The 25,493-nt window shown below is 36.4% G+C and overlaps 1 protein-coding gene across 1 annotated transcript in view; it reads left to right on the top strand.

The window, feature by feature from the left end:
• Positions 1–24,851, top strand: part of LOC126418602 (cholesterol transporter ABCA5-like) — a 346,051-nt gene extending 321,200 nt beyond the window's left edge. The window contains exons 29-32 of the mRNA XM_050085434.1: positions 2,519–2,726; positions 3,150–3,241; positions 5,618–5,865; positions 21,236–24,851. Of these exons, the coding sequence (XP_049941391.1) occupies positions 2,519–2,726; positions 3,150–3,241; positions 5,618–5,865; positions 21,236–21,336 (649 nt within the window). The 3' untranslated portion in view covers positions 21,337–24,851. The remainder of the gene's footprint in view (positions 1–2,518; positions 2,727–3,149; positions 3,242–5,617; positions 5,866–21,235) is intronic.
• Positions 24,852–25,493: the final 642 nt, after the last annotated feature.

The following is a 25,493-nucleotide window of genomic DNA, read 5'->3' as shown; positions in this document are numbered from 1 at the left end:
GTATTGTTGACATTCCAATGTGGAGTTTCCATTGTTTGATTTTTTACCCTCTTTCTATCCTTGTATTCTGTTGGCATTATTTACTGTGACTAGGTAGTTACCTCATTTTTAATATGAAATATTTCAGTTGTGATTAGATGCGCATATACTTATATGTCTATCTATTACTACTTTGTATAGAAAGCTCTGGTTGAGAATTACAAATTATTTAGTAATAAAAGAGACAACTCACTGAAAGGCAGAAGTGCTACGTCATTAATAGGTACACAAACAGATGGTACAGAGCTTTGCTAGCTTTCGGAATGCTCTTCCTTCAAGTTTGTGTGCTTGAAAAAGGAAGTGCATTCAGAAAGCTAGAAAAGCTCTGTATCTTCTGTTTGTGTACCTATCAACAATGCAGCAATTCTGCCTTTCGGAGAGTTGTCTTCTCTATTCCTACATAAATTGTGTTACTTTAAATGAGAATGTTTACACTAGCACATAAGATGCAAGGAATGACACCTCACGCGTGTCTGTATGCACATGCTTTATCTTTAACTTTATGTAGGATTCTTGATCTTGTTACACTCATGATTTACAATGTTTCGTGTGGCTGGGCAAGTCAGTTCAGTTTTACTAAATGGTGTGTCAGTTAAAATTTCACAATTAGATTTATGTGTACTTATGTATGTGGATATTACTTACCTGACTTTTAAATCCTTGATTTTATTTGATTATTACTTTTATATTCATGTATTCATCTGTTGCAATTGTCCTTTGTTTGTATAAATTCTGCAAACTGTATGATATTGACTCTACACACTAATATCATTATATTCTCAAGCACACCCTCTTTATATGTTTACATCTTTGTCATTTTACCACCACTGTGATCCATCCACCACATTGTCTACATGAGTATTGTACTTCTTATTATTGTAGTAACTAAATGATAAGTGCTCCCATGATGTGGCAAACAGTGGGAAGACTTATACCTCCATATTGTGTTTGAATTCAGACTGCTGGGAACTATGTTGCAGTGTGACATCACTTACTGTTGTAGATTGAAAATTTTTTCAGGTGACTGTCAACAGTGTCGATACACTTGGAGAAGTGCACGGTCCACACTTTTCTGTCTTACAATATATTTTGTGAATAAATATATTGTAAGGCAACAAAGTGTGTATCATGCATTTCCGCAAGAAATGTTGTAGAGAGAGTTTAAACATCCCAGAATGCTTGACAATATGTCAAAACTGCAACCAGAATAAATAAAAGTTTTTAACAGCCAAATGTGGAATGTTTGCATTCAATAATCATACCAAAACTGTAGACCTAATCCTCATCAATACTCTACAGTAGATTTAGTCAAACTGGAATGACAGTTCATTGCTATACATCCAATCACATAAGTGCAGTTGGATCAGAACAACTGGAAATTGCTGCATGCAGCCAAATACATACCACAACTAAGCAATCTGCCAGAAAAACAATCTCAACTACTACAATTTTCTTTCCTCCTTTTTTAAAAAAATTCATACTTGTGTAAAACTAATGTAGAAATCTGCATAAAATTTTAGTTCACATTTTCTTTTTAATCACAAAAATAAGATACAGCCAGTCTGTTATTTGCATTTTTACAAAAATGGTTCCATAAATCTGAAACAAAACATTATCATCTCACTTTCAAAATTAAAAAATCTTTAACATTTCCAACTGTCTCTTACAGTAATTTGCTGTTTTATCTGTATAATAAACTGTTTTGCTTCTAGTCATACATATTTCCCTGACAAAAGTTTCTCATACCTAATCTTAAACAGAAGTCATACAGTTTACAATTTCACTAATAGAATAGTCATTATGAACAAACATTCCACACTACATTATTCTTTTACACACATTACCTACAGCATATAATTCCATTCCCATTGAAAAACAAAAAGCTATTCTTTCGAACTTCTACTTTCCGCTATTCTTGTTTTAAACAGATCTATTCTTTTTTCCCCTACATTACTTCTTTTACTATATTTCAATAAGTACTTTCATAATTTACTCCCACAATGCAGTCAAAAATTACTGTTACTTCTATAAAAAAAGTCCTGTAGGTTATCAGAACAAAGTGTTCCCTGACAAAATGTGCATGTAGTTGAAATATCATCAGGTAATTCTAATCTGCAGTCTCGTTGCCAATTTTGTTGTGAGGCTTCTGTGGATTTTCTCAAAAGTCTTCAGTTAGTTTCTGCTTCCTTCTATGTGTGTTGTCACAGCTGATCCTGTCTCTTCTGTTTGTAATAACTACTCTCTTAATAGGGCATGAAATACTTAAATCAATAAATATCTGTAAGCATCCCAATGGTGGTCTTCATCACTGTGTCTGAAATACAGAGAGTTCTTTAAATGTTTTAAAAGTCTGCAGAAGAAACTTGTGTTGAAATTCTCCTTCCAGACTATGAATCAAAAGTACATTGTGTGTAACAAGTTGCCTGCTGAATACCTGATGAAACAATTAATTGTGCTCAGCTATAACTGCTATTTTCAGGGTGGTGGACATGTACCTGATGGGTCTGCAGATCCATGAACATGCTAATAAGCAAAGTCAACACTGTTCAGGTGGAACGCGCCGCAAGCTTAGCTTTGCAATGGCAATGGTGGGTGGTCCTTGTGTCGTATTGATGGATGAGCCAAGTACCGGTATGGACCCTCGCTCAAAGAGATTTCTGTGGGATACAATCCTTGCTAGTTTTCAGGTAAGTGCAGATATTTTTGCTACATAATCATGTGTTATTTAGGTGTGAATGTAGAATAGTTCGAATGATGGATGCTAGGTGTGATAAACAATATTATGCGCATCAAATAGATGGCATTGTATTCCATTTCAGTTCAGTACTGACACTTTCCTTCCTCAAAGGAAATTTATAATCTGGATAGATGCGATGAGGAATTGATTTAGGAAGTTGGTTACTTGTTACTTCTGGACAAGAAAATGTAGTGAATGTTATAAAGTTCAGGGTTAACAACTTGAACACCATATCAAACTTTTCTTCTAGAGTAATAGAAGAGTGAGCACATAAATTTAATTTCTATTTCACTGTGTTGCACTTGCCTCCACTTTAAGAATAATGATTATGTGTTAGAGCATGTTAGATAATTGAGAAATTTTCTGTTCTCAGGGGACCAGAGGTGCAATCCTCACAACACATTCCATGGAAGAGGCAGATGCTCTTTGTTCAAGAGTTGGTATAATGGTCAAAGGAGAACTGAGGTAAATGAAAGCAAATATCATTTTCTAATTTTTTGTAAAGAATCATTCCATGTAAATTTTATGTTGTTGGGAATTACTTTTTATGCCCCTCTTAATGACTGTCATAATTCTCTGACTGAAAACATTTGTGATCATTCTTAAACAGACACACAAAACTGCTTACACAGATCAGTTTGGTTATAAAACAGTTGTCAAGTGGTAAAAAAAAGGCTTTGTGCTGTGGATTTCCTTTAATGTCAGCCTTTGTTTGTATTCAGTAACAATATGAAACAGAATAGATTGCCATCTTTCCACATGGAGGAGATATAAAGTGATGCACAGTCACATATCTGAAGAATATTGATATGGAAGTCACTGAGACCAATGCACCAGTATCAAAAAGAAAAGTCAGTGGAATGTTTTGCTCTGCCACATGTCATCATCATAATAATAATAATCATCATCATCATCGCCATTTAACAGTTCCAGTTTCCCAGGTACTGATAATGAGCCTCTTCCACGTCATCCTGTCCAAATACACCTGTTGACGAAGTACATCATCCACTGTCCATCCTTTGGTCACTAGATCAGCCTTAATCAAGTCCATCCATCAGGTTCGAGGTGTTCCTTGCGGTCTTTTCCCATCCACCTGTCTTTCCAAATTTATTTTGGCTGTTGTAGTTGGCTCCATTCTCATGCTCTGCCACATGTACTAAAATTTATTATGCCACCAGCACTTGAACACTGCTGAAAATGTTACATCACTCACCCTCACAATGTGGACATTCCTATTTGGCATCCAAAGAAAAACAGTCTTGGTAGCTGAGAAACAAAGTGTATTGCCACAAAAAGTGCCTAATACTAGTCCAGGATTGCAGAGAATGAGACCAGTTGGCCATGCCCTAGTCAAGGATTGCAAAGAATGAGGCCAGTTAGAATGACTACACACAATATGTTTACCACTTTTGACTCTGCAACAGAAACCCACTGTGCTCCTCACAACTCTGAGCCACATGTAAGATGAAGTTTGCTTTAAAAGTTTGTTACATCACTTGCAATATTTCAAATGCAAATACGATTTGTAGCCCTTCAGCCAGGAAGGAAGGAACCAACTGTCTTAAAGCTTGTATGCAGATCACCTTATCCATGGGAAGTGAATCACATCATTGTGAATTAAATTTTCACATATGTACAGTTTTTACCCAACTCCTGCAATTCTGCAGTCCAAACTGTATGGTTTACATTATCAATCTTGTAATATTGTAAAAATTTAATCCTTGCTGCTATCACATGCATGTTTTTTTTTTTCTTTATTTATTTTTTTTTAAATGGTTTTTTGGTAGAATACAAGGGAAATGCACTCAATTTACAAAGGAGATTGTACAAATCATTTGTGTAATCCATCCTAGAATATTGCTGAAGTGTACGGGACCCATACCAGATAGGACTAACAGGTGATACTGAACATATGCAGAGAAGGGTAACATGAGTGGTCACAGGTTTATTTGACCCATGGGAGAGTGTCACAGAAATGTGGAAAAAAGTAAACTGGCAGATTCTTGAAGATAGACTTGTAGAATCCCAAGAAAACTACTTAAAGTTGAATGATAACTCCCACAGGTATCGTGAACAAAAGATGAGATGAATTACAGCATGCACAGAGGTATTTAAACAGTCATTCTTCCTGTTCTCCATGTGTGACTGGAATTGGGGAAAAAACCCTAATAACTGTTACAATGAGATGTGCTCTGTACCATGCACTCCAAGACAGGACTCAGTGGATCAAAACTGTGACCATCTTATTGCTACTATTGTAACCCACACTCACGGCAGGCCACAAAAGTTTATTGAACATAAATAACTGATATAACAAAAACTTAAATTGTCAGTTAGTCCATGAAACAAACAGTAATAATTCTTGGCAAAGTATTAATCTAAGCCACGAATAGAAATTATTGTGAAAGAGATCCAGAGAATTCCAACCACGACATAGTCCAATATAAGTACTTCATAATAAAAGTCCTATCTAGGCTAGTGATGGTAGAGACCACAAGTTCAATATTTTCAGCTCTATACACACAGTAAAGAGTTCTGGCATTCAAAGTCCACAGGAAGAGGGAAAATATATAACAGCAACTGACTGCAGGGCAGCCTTACATTTGGCTCACTACAAAAGCTCATGTGATGGGCCTAAGAAGTTGGTCATATTCCTGAGACAGATGCACATGCTGGACATGTGTGACATTACACTTTGATACGTCTATATCACCAATTTGTATGTCATGAGGGGTTATTAAAATTTCCTTCTATGACATGTTTTAACTAGTTTCATTCCAGTATATTGATAGTTTAGTTAACATGCCAATAAAATACTGATGAAATTCTTATAATTTAAAGGTGCATTGGTTCAACGCAACACCTTAAGAACCTATATGGTGCTGGGTACACACTAGAGATGAAGCTGCGTGGTGGGGACCGCACACCGACAACACCGTCTTCAGACAGGCACAGCGACCTCAGAGAATTTGTCAATGGGCTTTTCCCTGATGCATCTCTGGAGGAAAGCTTTGCTGATAGGCTGGTGTTTAGTGTACCACAGCATGCCGTCACATCCCTTGCTGAGTGCTTCACACAGCTTGAAAAAGGTGAGAGAGTGACACTTTCTGCAGGAACATGGTAGACGTTTATCTAAAAGAGTTTCTATCACATGGTGTTGTAGTGAAATTTAGATTCCATGCAAAATCATGTAAGTATTCAAATAGTGTGTATTACAAAAAATTATTATATTCTTTGAACGTTAGCAATTGGAAGTCAAGTCACAAAAGACAGTAAACTTATGCATCACATGTGGCATTTGTAATTTCAATAATTATATCTCCCAATAAAAATTGCTACTAATTAGTGACCATGTGTCTAACTCAGAACTGGTCACTGCATCACTTTACTTGTAACACCTGTTCTTATTTTGGAGCATTTGATATAGAGCAGCACACTACAACACTATTCAGCTGTAACAGTCATTTGAAGAAAATGGCTTGAAAATTACTCTTGCAGACAAATGTTAAAAATATCTAAACTTGGAAGATACACTACTTGCTCTTGTGGTTATGTGGACAGTTGTTTATTAATCAGAAGATCATGTTAGAATGATATTAAGACATGCTATTGTAATATTAAATAAGAAGCAATTTCCTAATGTTCTGCAAAATATTATTTATTTGGACTTGAACTGGCTTTTGACTCCCTAGGCTATCATCAGATTACAACCAAATGTCACAAATGCATACCAAATGTGTGAGTTGCATAGGTATTACTTCTATAGAAGATACGAAAAGTGATTTCTCTGACAGTGTTCACAAGGAAGTATTACATTTGTATGTCACATAGGAAGAACCTATGACTGAAAATGAAAAAAGGGAGATTTTTGTATGGATATCATTCCATTTAAAACAGATGGAAAATGAAGTTGAACTTATAATTGTAATCTAATATATGCATAACTGAAACTTAAGTTAACAGAGGGAAGAAAAGAAATTTATTTTGGTCATTTAACATCAAGCTCGCATCCTGTATCATATGTTTATTATCTTCAAGTATATCCAGTGGGACAATCTTTCTGTTTGTTAACAGTATGTAAAATTTCACAAACTACACCATATGCATCAATTTCTGTCAAAAGATGTTCAGCAAACGGTTGAATCTGTCTTTCCTAGTACCCAGCTTCTTTCATGTTCTGATAACTTAACTGCCACAGGTCTGCCTAGCTGACTTAGTTATACTTTCTACAGTGCTTGCACGTGATTTTATTCACGTCACTCTCTCACAAAGATTGAAATTTGTTTTTACTCTTGAATAAAAAAGTTGAGATGCTTTTGGTACTGTAAAATGCAGCTGTTGTTGTGTGACTCCTATTGTGAAAATAAATAAAAAAATTAAAGAAGAGCCTCCCAGCTCCATTGTGATGTAACTTATCATGGTGGGAATCCTAAAGTTGTTATGTATCTAGTTGTCTAGTGGTACCAGTCCATAAACTCATTATCCACACACTTGACCCAGTATTTAAGTTTTGCAACTCAGTGACTTATTTTGTAAGAAAAACATGTTCAGAACTGTCAATGAAAATTTCATTTCATATAGGATTAAGAGAAGAAAACTATAACTAGGTCATCAGAATCTATAGTACATGTTTTTAAACTAGAAATAAATGTATTTCACACATATTTGAGAAGCACATAGTATGTAACATAATCCTGCAAGATTAGTTAAGATGTGTGCAAAAGATCTATTTATGTTTTTACACATTCATCAGTGAGAATATTTGTAAATAAAGTTATGATGTCAAGTGAGCAAATTTAGAAGTGGGTGAGGCTTCTGTTTCTTTAATTTTATCAACAAGACCTTTGGAGTTTGACACCAAACTTTGGTTTGAAATTTGTGTTCTTTGTAATGATGTAATCAAGCTATCTCACTACGTAGTAACAAGGAACAACTGAATTTAATTTTGATGTCATGTTCCGCCAAGCACTGACAGAAAATTCAATACATGTCAGCTTGCTTTGACAATAAAACGTAGTTAAAAGTTAAGACAAAATCATTATAAAACATTAACGAATTCATATACACAGACATATAATTGTTTGCAGGATAGGTTCTCAAGGATCATTTCGTTGTCTGCATTATTATTTTATGTAAATATACTTACAAACAAATTACCTGATAATGATAATGCAAAAATTCACGTTTTTCATTTGTTTCACAATACACATAAATTATGATATGAGATCCTTAAGTTTCATCATTACCTCATCAACTTAGCCAATCAAATCACAAAAACTTCCTGCCATGACTCAAATTCGCAACTTTCTCAAGTAACTGATCACATCTCTATACAGTTTTATTTATTTTGAGCATGAAGTAACATAGGCATTTTGTGCATCCACTTGATCTAAAATGTGAAACTAGTAGTAAACTCTTTAGACAAAATATTAATCACCAAGGGAAAAGATCATACTGGTTGCTTTTGAGTGCTGCAGGTGGTATAGGACTGGCACCAGACAGTCATAGACGTATGACAGAATGACAGAATGGCAGAAAGAATGTACCATTCCCTACAGTATTAGCATCCATGGAACCCCTGAACGACTGTACAGCAACTGTTCATCAGGGATGAAACTGTTCAGTGTATGGACAAAGGGTTTAAAGGATTTAGGCAAAACAGTGGTTGTTACTGAAACCTAGGATAATTTTAGACTTGACACAGTGTGAAAACTGTTCACTTCAGACTGTAGTTTTGAGAATGTATTTTTAGCATTTTAAGTGAGCACCATGCTGATGGATCCAAATGGAGGACATTATTGGCTGGTTTACCATTTCTTCCACCTGTCTCTTCAGAAACTGCCTGCATAGTGTGTTTACTGTATTTGATGCTGAACACTCTGTGATTCATAAAACTTTGGATCAGATGAAACAGGATCATGGTTTGAAATTTCTGATCAATTCTGACTCACTTAGTGTTCTGGAGACCAATCCAGCAGATAAAACCATCCACAACATACAAGATGCCATTCTCCAGTATCAAGTACAACAAAAGGAGGTATCATTCAGCTGAGTACCAGGTATTATGAACCTCTATTCCCTGCCGGCCGCGGTGGCTGAACGGTTCTAGGTGCTTAAGTCTGGAACCGCACGACTGCTACGATTGCAGGTTCGAATCCTGCCTCAGGCATGGATGTGTGTGATGTCTTTAGGTTAATTAGAAGTTCTAGGGGACTGATGACCTCAGATGTTAAGTCCCATAGTGCTGAGAGCCATTTGAATCTCTATTCCTTCTAAAAATCATCAGTTATTGCCATGCACTTTACTAGGAATACCATCTCAAGTACAGTGCAGCCATTATGAGCAAGAAGGAAGTTTGATACAGTAATTAAAATAATCTGCTCATTTGATTATTGTAGCTCCTTGCTGATAACATAGCTCATTGGAAACATGACTAACAGGAAACAATATCTAGGTGGTACGATTGGGTTTTCTGCTTGACGTTTGAATATTCAGCATTTTCTTCATAATTTCCTTTAGTTTCTTCATTCCAGATGTCAATGTAAGGTTATAAATTACTCTCCATTCTGCTACAATCAACTCATTACTTCAACAGACAGTGACTTATTCATGTCGCTATGACAATATGATTTGACAACAACTTCATAATGACTGACTCAAAGAAGAACAAAGATAATACAAACAGTCTCAGCCAAGTGATCTCAAAAAGTACGATGAAGTACTGATACTTTACATTCAAAGATATTAATACACAATTAGTTCTTGTAAAAATTACTGTCAAAATATTTTTCAGAATAAATTATAAAATGGCATTCATATTTTCAAATATGATCACAAATTTGAATTAAATTGGATATGAAAAATAATTATGTTTTCTGAAAATAAATCCTAATTGAATGTCAAATTTATAAAATTTCTGTTTATAAAAATACAAGATTAACTAATATTATCAGAATTACAATAAATACAAAGTTAAGATTTGGATTCCATTGGATCGTTTCATTAATTTAAAGGAAGTTCCATATTCTCCAGTCTGTGACAAAAATAGGTGCACTGATCAGCTCCATTACACATGGCACATGGGGCTTCATGGGAATCAATTAGCTGATACCACAGCCAAGGAGGCGTGTACCATTCTGGATGTAATCTGCTGTCCTATCCCAGCACATGCCATAATGTCATTGCTGAGAAAGTCTGTCATGTGCCTTTGTGGAGGAAGAGTGGTTCCATTGATGGATAACAAGCTGTGATCAATAAAAGGAACTATAAGGCTGTGGCACGCCTCACTCCAGCCTTGTAGAAGTGATGTAATCTGCTTAACACCTGTTCAAGTAGGACACAGCCCCATGATGCACTGATTACAATTTGCCATATTATAACTCAATGTCTCTTATATAAATGATAAAAATGATATAAGCTGGTTTATTAGCAGGCCTGTACTCAATTTGAGAGGACTTGTACATAAATAACTGTCAAAAAAATCGATTTTTTTAAATTTTTGTCGTAAATAATTCTCTGTAGTTTTCTAAATGAGAAAAAGTTTACTTCCAGGAAAATGGGCCTCAGAAAGTACCAAAATTAGAGGAATGTAAAAGTGGCTGCACACACCACAACATCCCCATGGCACACATTCAGCCCTGTTAAAAATAAACTTTTGCCCTCATTTGTTTCATTTTTATGACTTTTTAGTCCCTTAAGTTGGGTAATCTGCAAAAGCTTTACAGTAGCTTATCTCTTGTTTATACAGTGAGTTTAGTCATTATTTGCTGCTGTTTTGGTGCAGATATTTTGTTTACATTGAAGTAATTGTGTGTGTGAGTTTCTTATTCCACTTCAAAGCAATTGGAAGAATTAAGAGGTTTGGTGTTAAACAATGAAAATTTTTTGGAAATCGGTTCACCAAATGGATTAACTCTGCTAATACTGAAATACAACGTGATACAACACTTGAATCGTCCAAGTGCTTCAAAGCTAAAACTGAAGTATTTGGACAATGGGCTTGACAGTATTAATGCTGATAATAGACACTATTGATTCAGGTTGTTCTTGTTGAACTCTATGCTCTATCTGAACTGGTAAATAAAGCTTTGCAGTGTAAGGAATGTAGCAATAGTGGTCTGAAGGTAGTTGAGGATATATGTTCTAGAAGAGGCTGAATATCAAAATTAAGAATTGTTTGCAATTTTTGTGATTTAAATGAATATGGTTATTCTTGTGATGTAACTAAACAGAGTGTGTATAACACAAATATTAAACATGCTTATGCTGTGAGATGTATAGGCAAAGGGCACAGAAGTGCACAAATTTTCTTTGCTCTTATCGACTTACCACCCCTTAAAAGGTTTGACGGGTACAATAAAATTATTCTACAGTCTTTAGAAGAAGTAGCAAATGATAGTATGAAAAATGCTGTTCGTGGAAAGTGTAGACATGAATGACAGCAATACATGTATGTCTGCAGCCCTGGATGCATCCTGACAACAAAGAGGCCATAGGTCCCTAAATGATTTAGTGACAGCTACCTTCTTGGAGAATGGTAAAGTCATTGATGTTGAATGTATTGCCAAGTACTGGTATGGCTGTACTAGTGGAATTGAAAATCATAAATGTTTGATTAATTTTAGTGGTTATTGTGGAGTGATGGAATCTGAAGGTGTTGTGAAGATATTTCACAAGTCAGTGGAGAAATGTGGTGTGATATATACATCTTATTTAGGAGGTGGAGAATCAAATGGGTACCAAGAAGTTAATGAATCCAAACCTTATGCTGACACAAAAATTGAAAAAAGTGGAATGTGTTGGACGTGTCCACAAAAGGTTAGGGACAAGATTGAGAAACTTGAAGAGGAATTTGAAGCAAAAGAAATTAGTGGATGTGGTAGGCTTACAGGTGAAGAAATAGACAGGTTGCAGTATAAGGACAAGTGATGAGACAAAATAAAAATGACCTTGAGGGAATGAAAAAGGCAGTATGGGCTACCTTCTTTCATAAATCCTCCACAGATAACAACCCGTGCCATGCACTCTCTGCCCACCTGGCAATGATTCATGATGTGACTCTTAACTCAAGATGAGAATTACAACCATAAACATTCTTTGCCATCCACTATAATGGAAGTTATATATAGGGATCTTATGGCTAGATTATTAGAGAAATGTTTACGTGGTAGGACTTGAAATCCAAATGAAAGCTTCAACAATTGTATATAGGAACAGATACCAAAAACAGTTCTAGTAGGACTAAATATTTTGAAAATAGGTGTGCTAGATGCTGTTCTATGTTTCAATAATGGTGCAGTGTCAAAGCTTAATATTGTGAAACTGATGGGAGTGCATAGAGCTCTAATAGCCATTGACCGAAGAAGACTCTTCGAAGCAGAAAAATCAGTGTTGGAAACTAACAAAGAAGCAAGAATAAGAAGAAGGAGTATGAAAAAATGAAGGGAGGAAAAACAACACAGGAAACAAGATGAATATGGGCTTGGGATGCATTAGTACCATGCAAGTTCAATAGAAAAAGCAAGTTTTAACTTCAACTTGACTTTCCTGAAATATTGTATACTGTCTTAAAACATTCTTAACTAAAAAGTAGATTACTCTTGTGACTTAACTTTAGAAACAAAAAAGCATTTTTGTAGAAAAACCCCAAATTCATTTACAAAATTTTTGATAATTATACTTAAAATTTTTTTGTGCCACACGTTACGACAGTACCATCTTTTCAGTAGTCTGCTTTAAAGATAATAGTGTAAAGAACTTACAGGGAAAAAAATAAACCTTCTACTTTGTTTCTGTTTTGAGTAATGTGTACCTATGATGTACGTAAATAATTAGCATGGTTTATCACTTGCAACAAAAAAATACAATTAAAAAAGTGTGAGAGCAAAAGCTGTGGCTCATATACAAAAATGTTCCCAAAAATTGTCTTAAGAGATGGTAAGCATTATATGGGCTCACAAATCGTATTCTTTGAGTTATACAGTTTAAAAAACTGACAATTTTTCCAAGGTTTTCACTGCTATTCACAAACCAGTACCCTTAAGCTATCAAGCAAGGGATTTTAGTGTGTGTAGGAATGGTTGGCTCATCCAAATATTACATTATAAGAAAAAGAAAAAGACGCACTACGAAAGAATTATCCAAATGGGATAGAAATTGATGTATACGATGTACATGTTGTGGATTTTTTTTTTGGGAGGAAGCATCATAAGTTGAGTAACTTAATAATGTGTGTCTGTAATGCAAGCAGTTATTCAGCTCGGAAATGATTGATAGTCTTCCTGTTAGGTGTCATGCCAGATTCTGTCCAATAGACATGTTAGATCATCAAAATCTCAAGCTGGTTGTAGCGCCCCATCCATAATGCTCCAAATGTTTTCGTTTGAAGAGAGATGTGGCAACCTTGCTGGCCAAGGTAGGATTTGACAAGCATGAAGACAAGCAGTAGAAACTCTTGCTGTGTGTGAGAGGTCTATTTCTGAAATGGAAGCCCAGGATGGCATGCCATGATGAGGAGCAAAATAAGGCATATAATATGATCGACACACCACTATGCAGTAACGGGGCCACAGATGACAACCAATGGAGTCCAACTATGAAATGAAATGCCACTCCAGACTGCCACTTCTTGTTGTTGGGCCTTGTGGTGGGCAACCGTCAGACTGATATCACACAGCTGTCCGGTGAATATCCAGACATGTATTTAGGTGGGAACCTCAATGGCCGTCCGAGTAGAATTGGTTTCAGTGATGGATCTTGCTTCAAACTGAACACTGATGACCAGCAAAGATGTGTCTGATTTAATTTCATAGCACAGCCCCTTTGGCTGTCACCCACGGCACACTTACAGCACAGCTTTACATTGTCAATATTCTATGACCTTTTTTTCCCCCTATGTGGCAAGCCATTCTGGGCTTACATTTCAGCAAGGTAATGCCTACCTGCTCATGGTGAGAGTTTCTAGTGCTTGTCTTCATGCTCAAACTGTACCTTGGCCAGCAAGGTTGTCGGATCTCTTCCCCAATTGAGAATGTTTGGAGCATTATGGGCAAGGCCCTCCAACCAACTTGGGATTTTGGTGACCTAACACACTAATTGGTCAGAATCTGGCACAATATCCCTCAGGAGGATGTCAAACAACGCTCAACCAATGCTAACCTGAATAGCTGCTTGCATAAGGGCCAGAGTGGACCAATGCATTATTTACTTGCTCATTTTATAAAGCTCGTTATCTTGAATAAATCATCCAGTTTTTCTAAAACTGTAATCATTTGTTTGTCTATACATGTACATCATTATATACAGGGTGTTACAAAAAGGTACGGCCAAACTTTCAGGAAACATTCCTCACACACAAAGAAAGAAAATATGTTATGTGGACATGTGTCCAGAAACGCTTACTTTCCATGTTAGAGATCATTTTATTACTTCTCTTCAAATCACATTAATCATGGAATGGAAACACACAGCGACAGAACGTACCAGCGTGACTTCAAACACTTTGTTACAGGAAATGTTCAAAATGTCCTCCGGTAGTGAGGATACATGCATCCACCGTCCGTCGCATGGAATCCCTGATGCGCTGATGCAGCCCTGGAGAATGGTGTATTGTATCACAGCCGTCCACAATACGAGCATGAAGAGTCTCTACATTTGGTACCGGGGTTGCGTAGACAAGAGCTTTCAAATGCCCCCATAAATGAAAGTCAAGAGGGTTGAGGTCAGGAGAGCGTGGAGGCCATGGAATTGGTCCATCTCCACCAATCCATCGGCCACCGAATCTGTTGTTGAGAAGCGTACGAGCACTTCGACTGAAATGTGCAGGAGCTCCATCGTGCATGAACCACATATTGTGTCGTACTTGTAAAGGCACATGTTCTAGCAGCACAGGTAGAGTATCCCGTATGAAATCATGATAACGTGCTCCATTGAGCATAGGTGGAAGAACATGGGGCCCAATCAAGACATCACCAACAATGCCTGCAAAAACGTTCACAGAAAATCTGTGTTGATGACATGATTGCACAATTGTGTGTGGATTCTCGTCAGCCTATACATGTTGATTGTGAAAATTTACAATTTGATCACGTTGGAATGAAGCCTCATCCATAAAGAGAACATTTGCACTGAAATGAGGATTGACACATTTTTGGATGAACCATTCGCAGAAGTGTACCCGTGGAGGCCAATCAGCTGCTGATAGTGCCTGCACACGCTGTACATGGTACGGAAACAACTGGTTCTCCAGTAGCACTCTCCATACTGTGACGTGGTCAACGTTATCTTGTACAGCAGCAACTTCTCTGACGCTGACATTAGGGTTATTGTCAACTGCATGAAGAATTGCCTCATCCATTGCAGGTGTCCTCAACGTTCTAGGTCTTCCCCAGTCACGAATCATAGGCTGGAATGTTCCGTGCTCCCTAAGACGCTGAGCAATTGCTTCGAACGTCTTCCTGTCGGGACACCTTTGTTCTGGAAATCTGTCTCGATACAAAAGTACCGCGCCACGGCTATTGCCCCGTGCTAATCCATACATCAAATGGACATCTGCCAACTCCGCATTTGTAAACATTGGACTGACTGCAAAACCACGTTCGTGATGAACACTAACCTGTTGATGCTACGTACTGATGTGTTTGATGCTAGTACTGTAGAGCAATGAGTCGCATGTCAACACAAGCACCGAAGTCAACATTACCTTCCTTCAATTGGGCCAACTGGCAGTGAATTGAGGAAGTACAGTACATACTGATGAAACTAAAATGAGCTCTAACATGGAAATTAAGCGTTTCCGGACACATGTCCACATAACATATTTTCTTTATCTGTGTGAGAGGAATGTTTCCTGAAAGTTTGGCCGTACCTTTTTGTAACGCCTTATATATATATATATATATATATATATATATATATATATATATATATATATATATAAAAAAAATCTAAAAACGAAAATGATGTAACTTACCAAACGAAAGCATTGGTATGTTGATAGACATACAAACACACACACAAAATTCAAGCTTTCGCAATCTAAGGTTACTTCATCAGGAAAGAGGGAAGGAGAGATGAAAGGATGTGGGTTTTAAGGGAGAGGGTAAGGAGTCTTTCCAATCCCGGGAGCGGAAAGACTTACCTTAGGGGGAGAAAAGGACAGGTATACACTCACACACACACACATGCGTGCGCGCGCGCCCCCCCCCCGCGCACACACACACACACACACACACACACACACACACACACACACACACACACACACACAAGCAGACATTGTAAAGGCAAAGAGTTTGGCCAAAACTCTTTGCCTTTAACAATGTCTGCTTGTGTGTGTGTGTGTGTGTGTGTGTGTGTGTGTGTGTGTGTGTGTGTGTGTGTGTGTGTGTGTGTGCGCGCGCGCTGGTGTATACCTGTCCTTCTCTCCCCCCAAGGTAAGTCTTTCCGCTCCCAGGATTGGAGTGACTCCTTACCCTCTCCCTTAAAACCCACATCCTTTCATCTCTCCCTCTCCTTCCCTCTTTCCTGATGAAGTAACCTTAGGTTGCGAAAGCTTGAATTTTGTGTGTGTGTTTGTGTTTGTTTGTGTGTCTATCAACATACCAACGCTTTCATTTGGTAAGTTACATCATTTTTGTTTTTAGATATATTTTTCCCACGTGGAATGTTTCCCTCATTCCACGTGTGTTTGTGTTTGTTGTTGTTATTGTTTCTATCAACGTACCAACGCTTTCGTTTGGTAAGTTACAATGGGTTCAATTTGGATAATTCATTCATGATTTGAAATTTTTTTGTCTTTGTTTATATTCCTGATCAGCCAGCCACCTTTCCTTACTTGCTTTCCTGTGGCTGCTCTGGTTGGTAAAATATTTTAACTCTCTCCATCTCATGGGTAATTGTAAAGCTGTTGATAAGAATGACATTTTACACCCTAAACAAACAACAGGAGCTATCATGCTTGGGCATGCTCATGAGCATACATTAATCAAACTTATCCAGTTTGTTGATTCATCTATGCAGATTCTACAATGTATCCAGAATGAGTAGTATGCCACTTTCAACTATGTAATGCTGCATAATTAAAGTCATCATAAAAAGATCCTAACTGACAAGAAATGGAGACAGGTGTCACATCCCGTCATTGACAATTGGTTTCAATCCCAGCAGTAATTGTTGCAGTCAGTTAATGTAGGTCCAATTCAACCAGTTTCCATGTGAACATTGCCACGGGCATTACATGCAATAGACATATGGAGGTGGGCAGCTTGCAAAAGGCCATGTGTCTCAATTGCACAGAAACAAGGCAGTAGCTGACTGGAGGCCTGTAGTATGGTTCAGAGAGAGACAGTTTTGCCTCTTTTCTTGCACTAACGAGTCAATGAGGCATTTATCTACCGGTGTGTGGAGAGCATAGTTCAAGCTTCTAGTGGTTCTCTGAAGTTTGAGGATGCTGTTCAATCCATGACTTGGTCCCTCAATTCAGTTCACTGTGAACGTGGACCTATATGTTTATTTCAACATTCTCAGTATTAAAATATTGCCCATTCTTCTACATGCTCATAATAGGCACAGTGTGGACACTGCCACCTTCCAAGACTACAAAAGTCATGTAGATATGTTCCTGGTCTGATACACAGTCAAGTGCTCTGTTATGCCTTGTCTGGTCTGTGCTAAATCAGCTGATACTAATCTCAAAGAAAATATCTGGGACTGTTTGGAGCTGCAGGTGGAACACAATTTGGTAGCTCTACTGGATCTGGTGATTGGTAAGTGGCTTCATGTGGATATAACGTACCTGATGAAACTTGTGGACTATCCTCACTGAATTAAGGCCATTTTCAAGGCTAAAGATGATGGTACACAGTATTAGTGTGATATCTCAAGAAGATGAGTAATCTTTTGCCAGGCTCAGTTGGAAACCTGTCTTCCCGCTTTTTTGATGTGTAGGGCTTAGTCAATTTAAAAATATCAACCTCTTATTGACTTTATACAAAAATCTGTAATAGATTTCCAGCAGTTAATTAGGAAACTTTCTTTTCCGTTGTTGTAACCCTCATTTTATGCCCAAAAGACATGTACTCAACACAAATAAACTTCTGTAACAGATTAAAATTGCCTACTAGTCTACAAAGAAAAAAAAATAGTTCTTGGTTGAAAGCGGATAAAGTGTCACTAGAAGTCTTTCTAAGAGAGAATCTCCATTCCTTCCTAACTGACTTTGCAAATGTAGACGAGATGTGGCTCAAATTCAAAGATATAGTAGCAACAGCAATTGAGAGAGTCATACCTGATAAATTGGTAAGAGATGGAATTGATCCCCCGTGATACACAGAACGGGTCCGAACGCTGTTGCAGAGGCAACGGAAAAAGCATGCGAAGTTCAGAAGAACGCGAAATCATGAAGATTGGCTAAAATTTACAGACGCGTGAAATTTGGCACAGACTTCAATGCGAGATGCCTTTAATAGGTTCCACAACGAAACATTGTCTCGAAATTTGGTAGAAAATCCGAAGAAATTCTGGTCGTATGTAAAGTACACAAGCGACAAGACGCAGTCAATACCTTCGCTGCGCAGTGCCGATGGTACTGTTACCAACGACTGTGCCGCTGAAGCGGAGTTATTGAACGCAGTTTTCTGAAATTCCTTCACCAGGGAAGACGAATGGAATATTCCCGAATTTGAAACACGAACAGCTGCAAGCATGAGTTTCTTAGAAGTAGATACCTTAGGGGTTGCGAAGCAACTCAAATCGCTTGATACGGGCAAGTCTTCAGGTCCAGATTGTATACCGATTAGGTTCCTTTCAGATTACGCTGATACAATAGCTCCCTACTTAGCAATCATATACAACTGCTTGCTCACCGATAGATCTGTACCTACAGATTGGAAAATTGCGCAGGTCGCACCAGTGTTTAAGAAGGGTAGTAGGAGTAATCCATCGAACTACAGACCTATATCATTGACGTCGGTTTGTAGTAGGGTTTTGGAGCATATACTGTATTCAGACATTATGAATCACCTCGAAGGGAACGATCTATTGATACGTAATCAACATGGTTTCAGAAAACATCGTTCTTGTGCAACGCAGCTAGCTCTTTATTCGCACAAAGTAATGGCTGCTATCAACAGGGGATCTCAAGTTGATTCCGTGTTTCTAGATTTCCGGAAAGCTTTTGACACCGTTCCTCACAAGCAACTTCCAATCAAGCTGCGGGCCTATGGGGTATCGTCTCAGTTGTGCGACTGAATTCGTGATTTCCTGTCAGGAAGGTCGCAGTTCGTAGTAATAAACAGCAAATCATCGAGTAAAACTGAAGTGATATCTGGTGTTCCCCAGGGAAGCGTCCTGGGACCTCTGCTGTTCCTGATCTATATAAATGACCTGCGTGACAATTTGAGCAGTTCTCTTAGGTTGTTCGCAAATGATGCGGTAATTTACCATCTAGTAAGGTCATCCGAAGACCAGTAACAGTTGCAAAGTGATATAGAAAAGATTGCTGTATGGTGTGGCAGGTGGCAGTTGACGATAAATAACGAAAAGTGTGAGGTGATCCACATGAGTTCCAAAAGAAATCCGTTGGAATTTGATTACTCGATAAATAGTACAATTCTCAAGGCTGTCAATTCAACTAAGTGCCTGGGTGTTAAAGTTACGAACAACTTCAGTTGGAAAGACCACATAGATAATATTGTGGGGAAGGCGAGCCAAAGGTTGCGTTTCATTGGCAGGACACTTAGAAGATGCAACAAGTCCACTAAAGAGACAGCTTACACTACACTCGTTCGTCCTGTGTTAGAATATTGCTGCACGGTGTGGGATCCTTACTAGGTGGGATTGACGGAGGACATCAAAAGGGTGCAAAAAAGGGCAGCTCATTTTGTATTATCACATGATAGGGGAGAGAGTGTGGCAGATATGATACGCGAATTGGGATGGAAGTCATTACAGCAAAGACGTTTTTCGTCGCGGCGAGATCTATTTACGAAATTTCAGTCGCCAACTTTCTCTTCCGAATGCGAAAATATTTTGTTGAGCCCAACCTACATAGGTAGGAATGATCATCAAAATAAAATAAGAGAAATCAGAGCTCGAACAGAAAGGTTTAGGTGTTTGTTTTTCCCGCGCGCTGTTCGGGAGTGGAATGGTAGAGAGATAGTATGATTGTGGTTTGATGAACCCTCTGCCAAGCACTTAAATGTGAATTGCAGAGTAGTCATGTAGATGTAGATGTAGATGTAGTAGGAGCCAAGTGAGAAATTAATATAAGCCAAAGAAGAAATTAATATGTGATAGTTCTTACTGAAATTTATGTAAGTCCAGGCTCAACTAATTCACTATGCACATCTATTGTACATGTGACATTAAGCAGATTTACATTAAGGCTTCACAGTATGATGCCCTCATAAGACGAAACACTATGCAACATTAAAGCTGAGTTGGTACAGGTAAACATCAATAGTGATTACAGTTCACTTGTATAGATGAAGGTAGATAACAGCAACTGCATGAGGGTCCAAGATCGGTGGCCTTATGTTTTCCTACTACAGTAGCGCATGTGATAGGTCTGCGATATCTGTACTGTTACCACCACAGGTGACCTCAACAGATTCCGTATATCAATATCTTCTGTTTGCACATCCAGTGGGGTTACCAAAGCAAAGCTTTTGTGTTTGAATGAGGGTATAGCTTTGCAGCAGTTTTGCTCTTTCGTTTGCCTGTCACAAATGAATGATTGTCCTATAATTTCAACACCACTTTAAAATCACTTCCTTGTGAATGATTCAACAATTTCAATATGCAGTCTCAAACATGAATTCTTTGTCCAAGAAACAGTTCTTGGCAAGTTTCACTAAGTGAGATGTATTAGCAGAGACAAAAACTTATCTTTAACGATCAGCAGGATTGCTGAAGTTACAGTACCCCACTGATGTACCTTTCATCTTTCTTTTCATATTTTCCTTATTAATAAAGAATAAATAACTTATCACAACTGACTCAAACACATGCAGACATTCGAATTCATGCTTTGGTTCATGCGCCATGTCCCAGCTCTCGTAATGGAGGTGGAACTATACGTAGTAGCACACCCTTCAGCCTTGTTTCTGTCCACCGTGGTCATAAGTAATACATGTTGAGATCGTACAACCCAATCTGAGTATATGTACAACAGGTAGAATGTGATATTACATTGCTCTTTTTGTGTATAGCTCGTTATTTTAATGTTCTTCATCCTATTTGAACTGATACTGTTGTTTTAATCAAAGGGTAGAGATTAGCAGAAACAGGTGAAAATTCTGTCACTCTTTACTGATGTTTATGATCTGAACTTCAAATATAGTCACTAATTTAATTCATAAGCTTGTGCAGGACCTATTTTGAAATTTATAATTATGTGTAATTAATTGGAAGTTTACAATGTTCCATAAAAAAAACTAAATATTTTCTTTGGTTCTACAGCGAAGCAGGAGCTTGATATAGAAGAATACAGTTTCAGCCAGACAACATTGGAACAAGTTTTTCTGAAGTTTGGTCACTACGATGAAGTGAATGGTGACTGAGGCAACTCCAGATTTTTTGTTGATGACTTACTTTCATCGTGTGTAAAAAAGATAAATAGTTCGTTATCATATTTTAGGGCTGTAAATATTTATGAAGTACAACAAAAACGTTTTAGGTAGGGTAAAAAAAAACAAGAAGTTGAAATTAAAAAAAAAAAAAAATCCATTGAATCATTTACACTATCCAACAAGATGAAGGCTGTTTTTCAATATGCATGTGAAGTCTGAGTCCCCCTTACAATTCATTGTCAGATTTGTATCGACAGTTCTAAATATTTTTGACATTGTTTTATTAAAGTGTTGGTGCCACAATCTGATTTGAAAGGTGATGAAACTGAATACAAAATGTTGCTATAAAAAAGGTATGAAGGAGAATTTCGTATGGAGGCTCTAAGATCTGGACTCTCAGTGCAAAAATTATGACTATGTGCCTGAAGGAGTCATGTCGTGTGTTATGTGATGTGATGTTATGTTGTTATCATTTATGAGACAGTGTTTTTGTCAAATTTGTGATACTGGAGCTAAGAACTTATACCTAATTGTGTTGCTAAATGGATGCAGCTGGAATTAAATAGGTTATCTGAACAAACATTAACTTTACGTTGTTGTCATTTTCAAGAAGAGAAAATATGTGTATTGTGTTTATAGCAGTTTGAGTAACAAGGAAATTGCTTGCTATGAACATAAAAAAACTTGTTTCCAAAGATATATCAACACTTCCATTGTTCGTTTGAAAACTGAGTATGAGTTGCACATTTGTTTAAATTATTTTAATTTTCAGCATCTTTGTGCTAAAAATTTGTCAAGAGGGCCAAGTGAATGCCGTAAATTCTCTTAAAAGAAGAATGAAAAAGCATTAGTATTTCTAGTAGAAAATGTAATGTAGTTGTCATTATTTGATGTACAGCAAGGCACAAGAAATATTTGCCCTTGTTTTGTTGTAAGTAATTTTCTTAAAACTGAAATGAGACTGTATTTGTGATTTTGTGGAGAATCAGTATTTTTAATTTTATTAGCATGCAATACATTAATGGCAAAAGGATTTTGTAATTTTAAGTAATGGAACAAGTCATTGGCATATGGATTAAAAACATTGCCAAAAGTACTTTGTGAGCATCACAACGAATAGGGTTCCATATAGAAGGAGCTTGTTTTTAATCTTTAACAGAGCTACAATTATAATCATACATTTCATTTGGCTGTGATTTTGAAACACATTTTATCTGCTTTAAATAAGTGTTTGCAAATGGGCTATGACAAATAACGAAGCAGTGTTTACCATTTTCATCCACCATATTTCACTATACTGGTAAACACACTGTAATAAAAATGAATTTTTCTTGAAAGGAATCTTAGTTTGCTATTATTTACTTATTTATTTATTTATTTTTAAGAAATATGCATATCTTAGTTAGGTTGTTGCAGCTCAGCATTTCATATAAAAAGCAATGTTCCCCAAAATATACGGGCACAGCAGAAAAAAGTATTCCTTTGAATTGTTTAGCATGGATTTTAATTCTGTCCTCAAGGAAATGCATTTTCTTTCAAAAATATATGGAAAATACAAAAGAAGTAGATTCAAGTTTTGTTCCATGAATTCTGAACAATCGGAAATGAAGTAGACACTGCAGCTATGAATAAATAAAAATAAACATAACAGTAATAACTTAATTACAACTCAGCTGTTACACCTTGTGCTCTTCTCTCATCTTATTATTTCTACATTTTAAGTTTAAATTCCACTTATAATGTGAAAGAGTCTGTGACAAAAGTACACTCTTAAATTGTGGCTGAAATTTAATTGATGCAAATTTATGCATTTTATCCTTTACTGTTGTGACTGTTATTATTGTTAGTTTGTGAATATTATCTGAAGAAATCATAGATCATTCACAATATTTTGTTTTACTGTGTAAGTACTCTCCACTCAGTCAGCCAGCCAGCCACCACCATTTATGCTTCATTTGTAACCATAGCCTTCAGCTTGCTTGCTTTTGTTTAAATGATTTATTATAATCAGGAAACAACGACTTTAAAAGCTGTTTGTCAATTGCACACTTTTTATAAAAATTTACACAATACGAATATAGTGGTTTTAATAAATCTGTTATATATTTTGATTTTAGTGAGGGACAGTTCTTTAAAGCACATTTTTTTATAAACTACTGTGAAGTCTGATATAAAATTACAAGTTTTTGAATTCATAATTTGAATTTTAAAATGTACATAATTGATGTACATGGTATCAAAATTCTTGTTGGTATTATACATTAAAATAATTTATGTTCAGTTTCTCTCAAATGAGATATCTACGTGAATGCTGTCTCTTAAAGAATTACAACATAGTAGTGTGGTTTTTGTAAATGTGTTTAAGCTGGGAGTGACTTGGCCATTGAATTAGAAATATCTTGCTTCGTGAAATGTCTTGTTCTGTTTTGTGGCATTTTGATGGATTAAATCAGCAAAACTTTAGTATTCCTCCAAGAATAACTACATTAGAGGGAGGCAGATAAATCTAAGATTTTATTTATTTATTCATCTTTTGATCATTCACACATTGCTATCTCTTGGAAATTTGTGCGAAGACAACAAAGAAAGATTTATGATAAAATCTAGAGAATTTGTTAATTTTATTTTGAAAGTTTTATTGCAATCAATGCTGCTTAAATATAGAAACATTTGTATAATATTTACCTGAAAGAGTATGCATTTCTCATGCTCAGCTAAGAGTATCTATTATAAACAGTTATGTGATATTAATTTTGTTACAGTAATTATTTAAGAGCAGACCAACTAAATGCTAGCAATTTAGACACTCAATTATTAAGCCATTTCATATGTAGAATATTTCTAAAAAGTTATAAAATAGTGAAAAGGAACAGCAGAGCTCAAGCTAGGCAATTTCTTGCAAATTATTGCTTTATTTCAGTCTTAAAATATTGCTATTCAGTATTCAGTAGATTTTGTGGAAATAATATTTTGAAATTATTCATGTTTTAGTTTTATATTATAATAAGCCAGCTGGTCTGGTGCAAGTGTCATTTTCAGCTGCTTGTTTTAATATATGATAGCCATAGTGTCAACAACAGACATATTCTTCTTCTGTAGGGGAAAAATAATAAAATTATAGCAACATTTATGCTAAGGGTGAAATCTGTTTATAATAGACAAGACTGCATTTCAAATTTAATGATATTTGTTATTTAATAAACAGTGTAAATTGTAAAGTGAAAAATTCATAGAGAATGGACAGAATGTTTAGAATGTCATATGAAGATTTTTTGTCAAAGCATAATTTTCATTAAATGTACATAAATTATTTTTTTATTGCTGTTGTGCAGTTAGTGTGTCACATTGTTTGGACAATCTCACTGCCAAGATCAGTCATTTTCAATAGACATCCTAACTGTGAAAGTTAAGCACAACGTAAAGTGAAATTATGCATGTTATTTACTTAGAATATATTGAGATTACTCTGTAAACTGTTACCAAATAATGACTTGTTGGGAGACAAATAGTTCTGTATTCAATAACTTACAAAATTAAGTACCTGAATCCCATTACACCAGTTCTCAAGCGAAAGTCGATGAGCATTGGCCTTTGGATAAGAGTAGCTTTCCAGGAAAATTATCACAGGGGCCCGCGTCTATTGTTTCACGTACAGCACTTAGATTACATGGAAGTCTGTGCGGACAGAATAAAGAGATAATGGAACAATATTAGTTTTTCTGTACTGAATGAACATGTGACCTACAATATTAATTTTCTCTTTCTCTCTCTCTCTCTCTCTCTCTCTCTCTCTCTCTCTCTCTCTCTCTCTCTCTCACACACACACACACACACACACACACACACATTCTAATCAGATTTTTTTTCTGTTGAGTGCATATCAAAGCAGGATTTTTATATTTTTAAATATTGATGGAAAGCTAGAAGAAAGACTTTTGGACCAAAACTGAATTTTGATTATTAGAATACAAGAGAATATCACTCTTACAGGACTGAAATAAAAGAAAAACTGTACAGCATTAACATTTTACAAAAAAGTCACTTATATTTAAAAAGACTTGAGTCATGTGTAAACACAATACATGGTAGAGGGAAAAAAAGACAGAAAATAGAGATTCTAATACTTCAAACTCATGCAGAGAGGCTTC

Source organism: Schistocerca serialis, chromosome 9 (genome assembly GCF_023864345.2).
Source record: "Schistocerca serialis cubense isolate TAMUIC-IGC-003099 chromosome 9, iqSchSeri2.2, whole genome shotgun sequence".
Lineage (NCBI taxonomy): Eukaryota > Metazoa > Arthropoda > Insecta > Orthoptera > Acrididae > Schistocerca > Schistocerca serialis.
The sequence above is the reverse complement of the archived record's forward strand: the minus strand, read 5'-3'. Positions and strand labels throughout refer to the sequence as shown.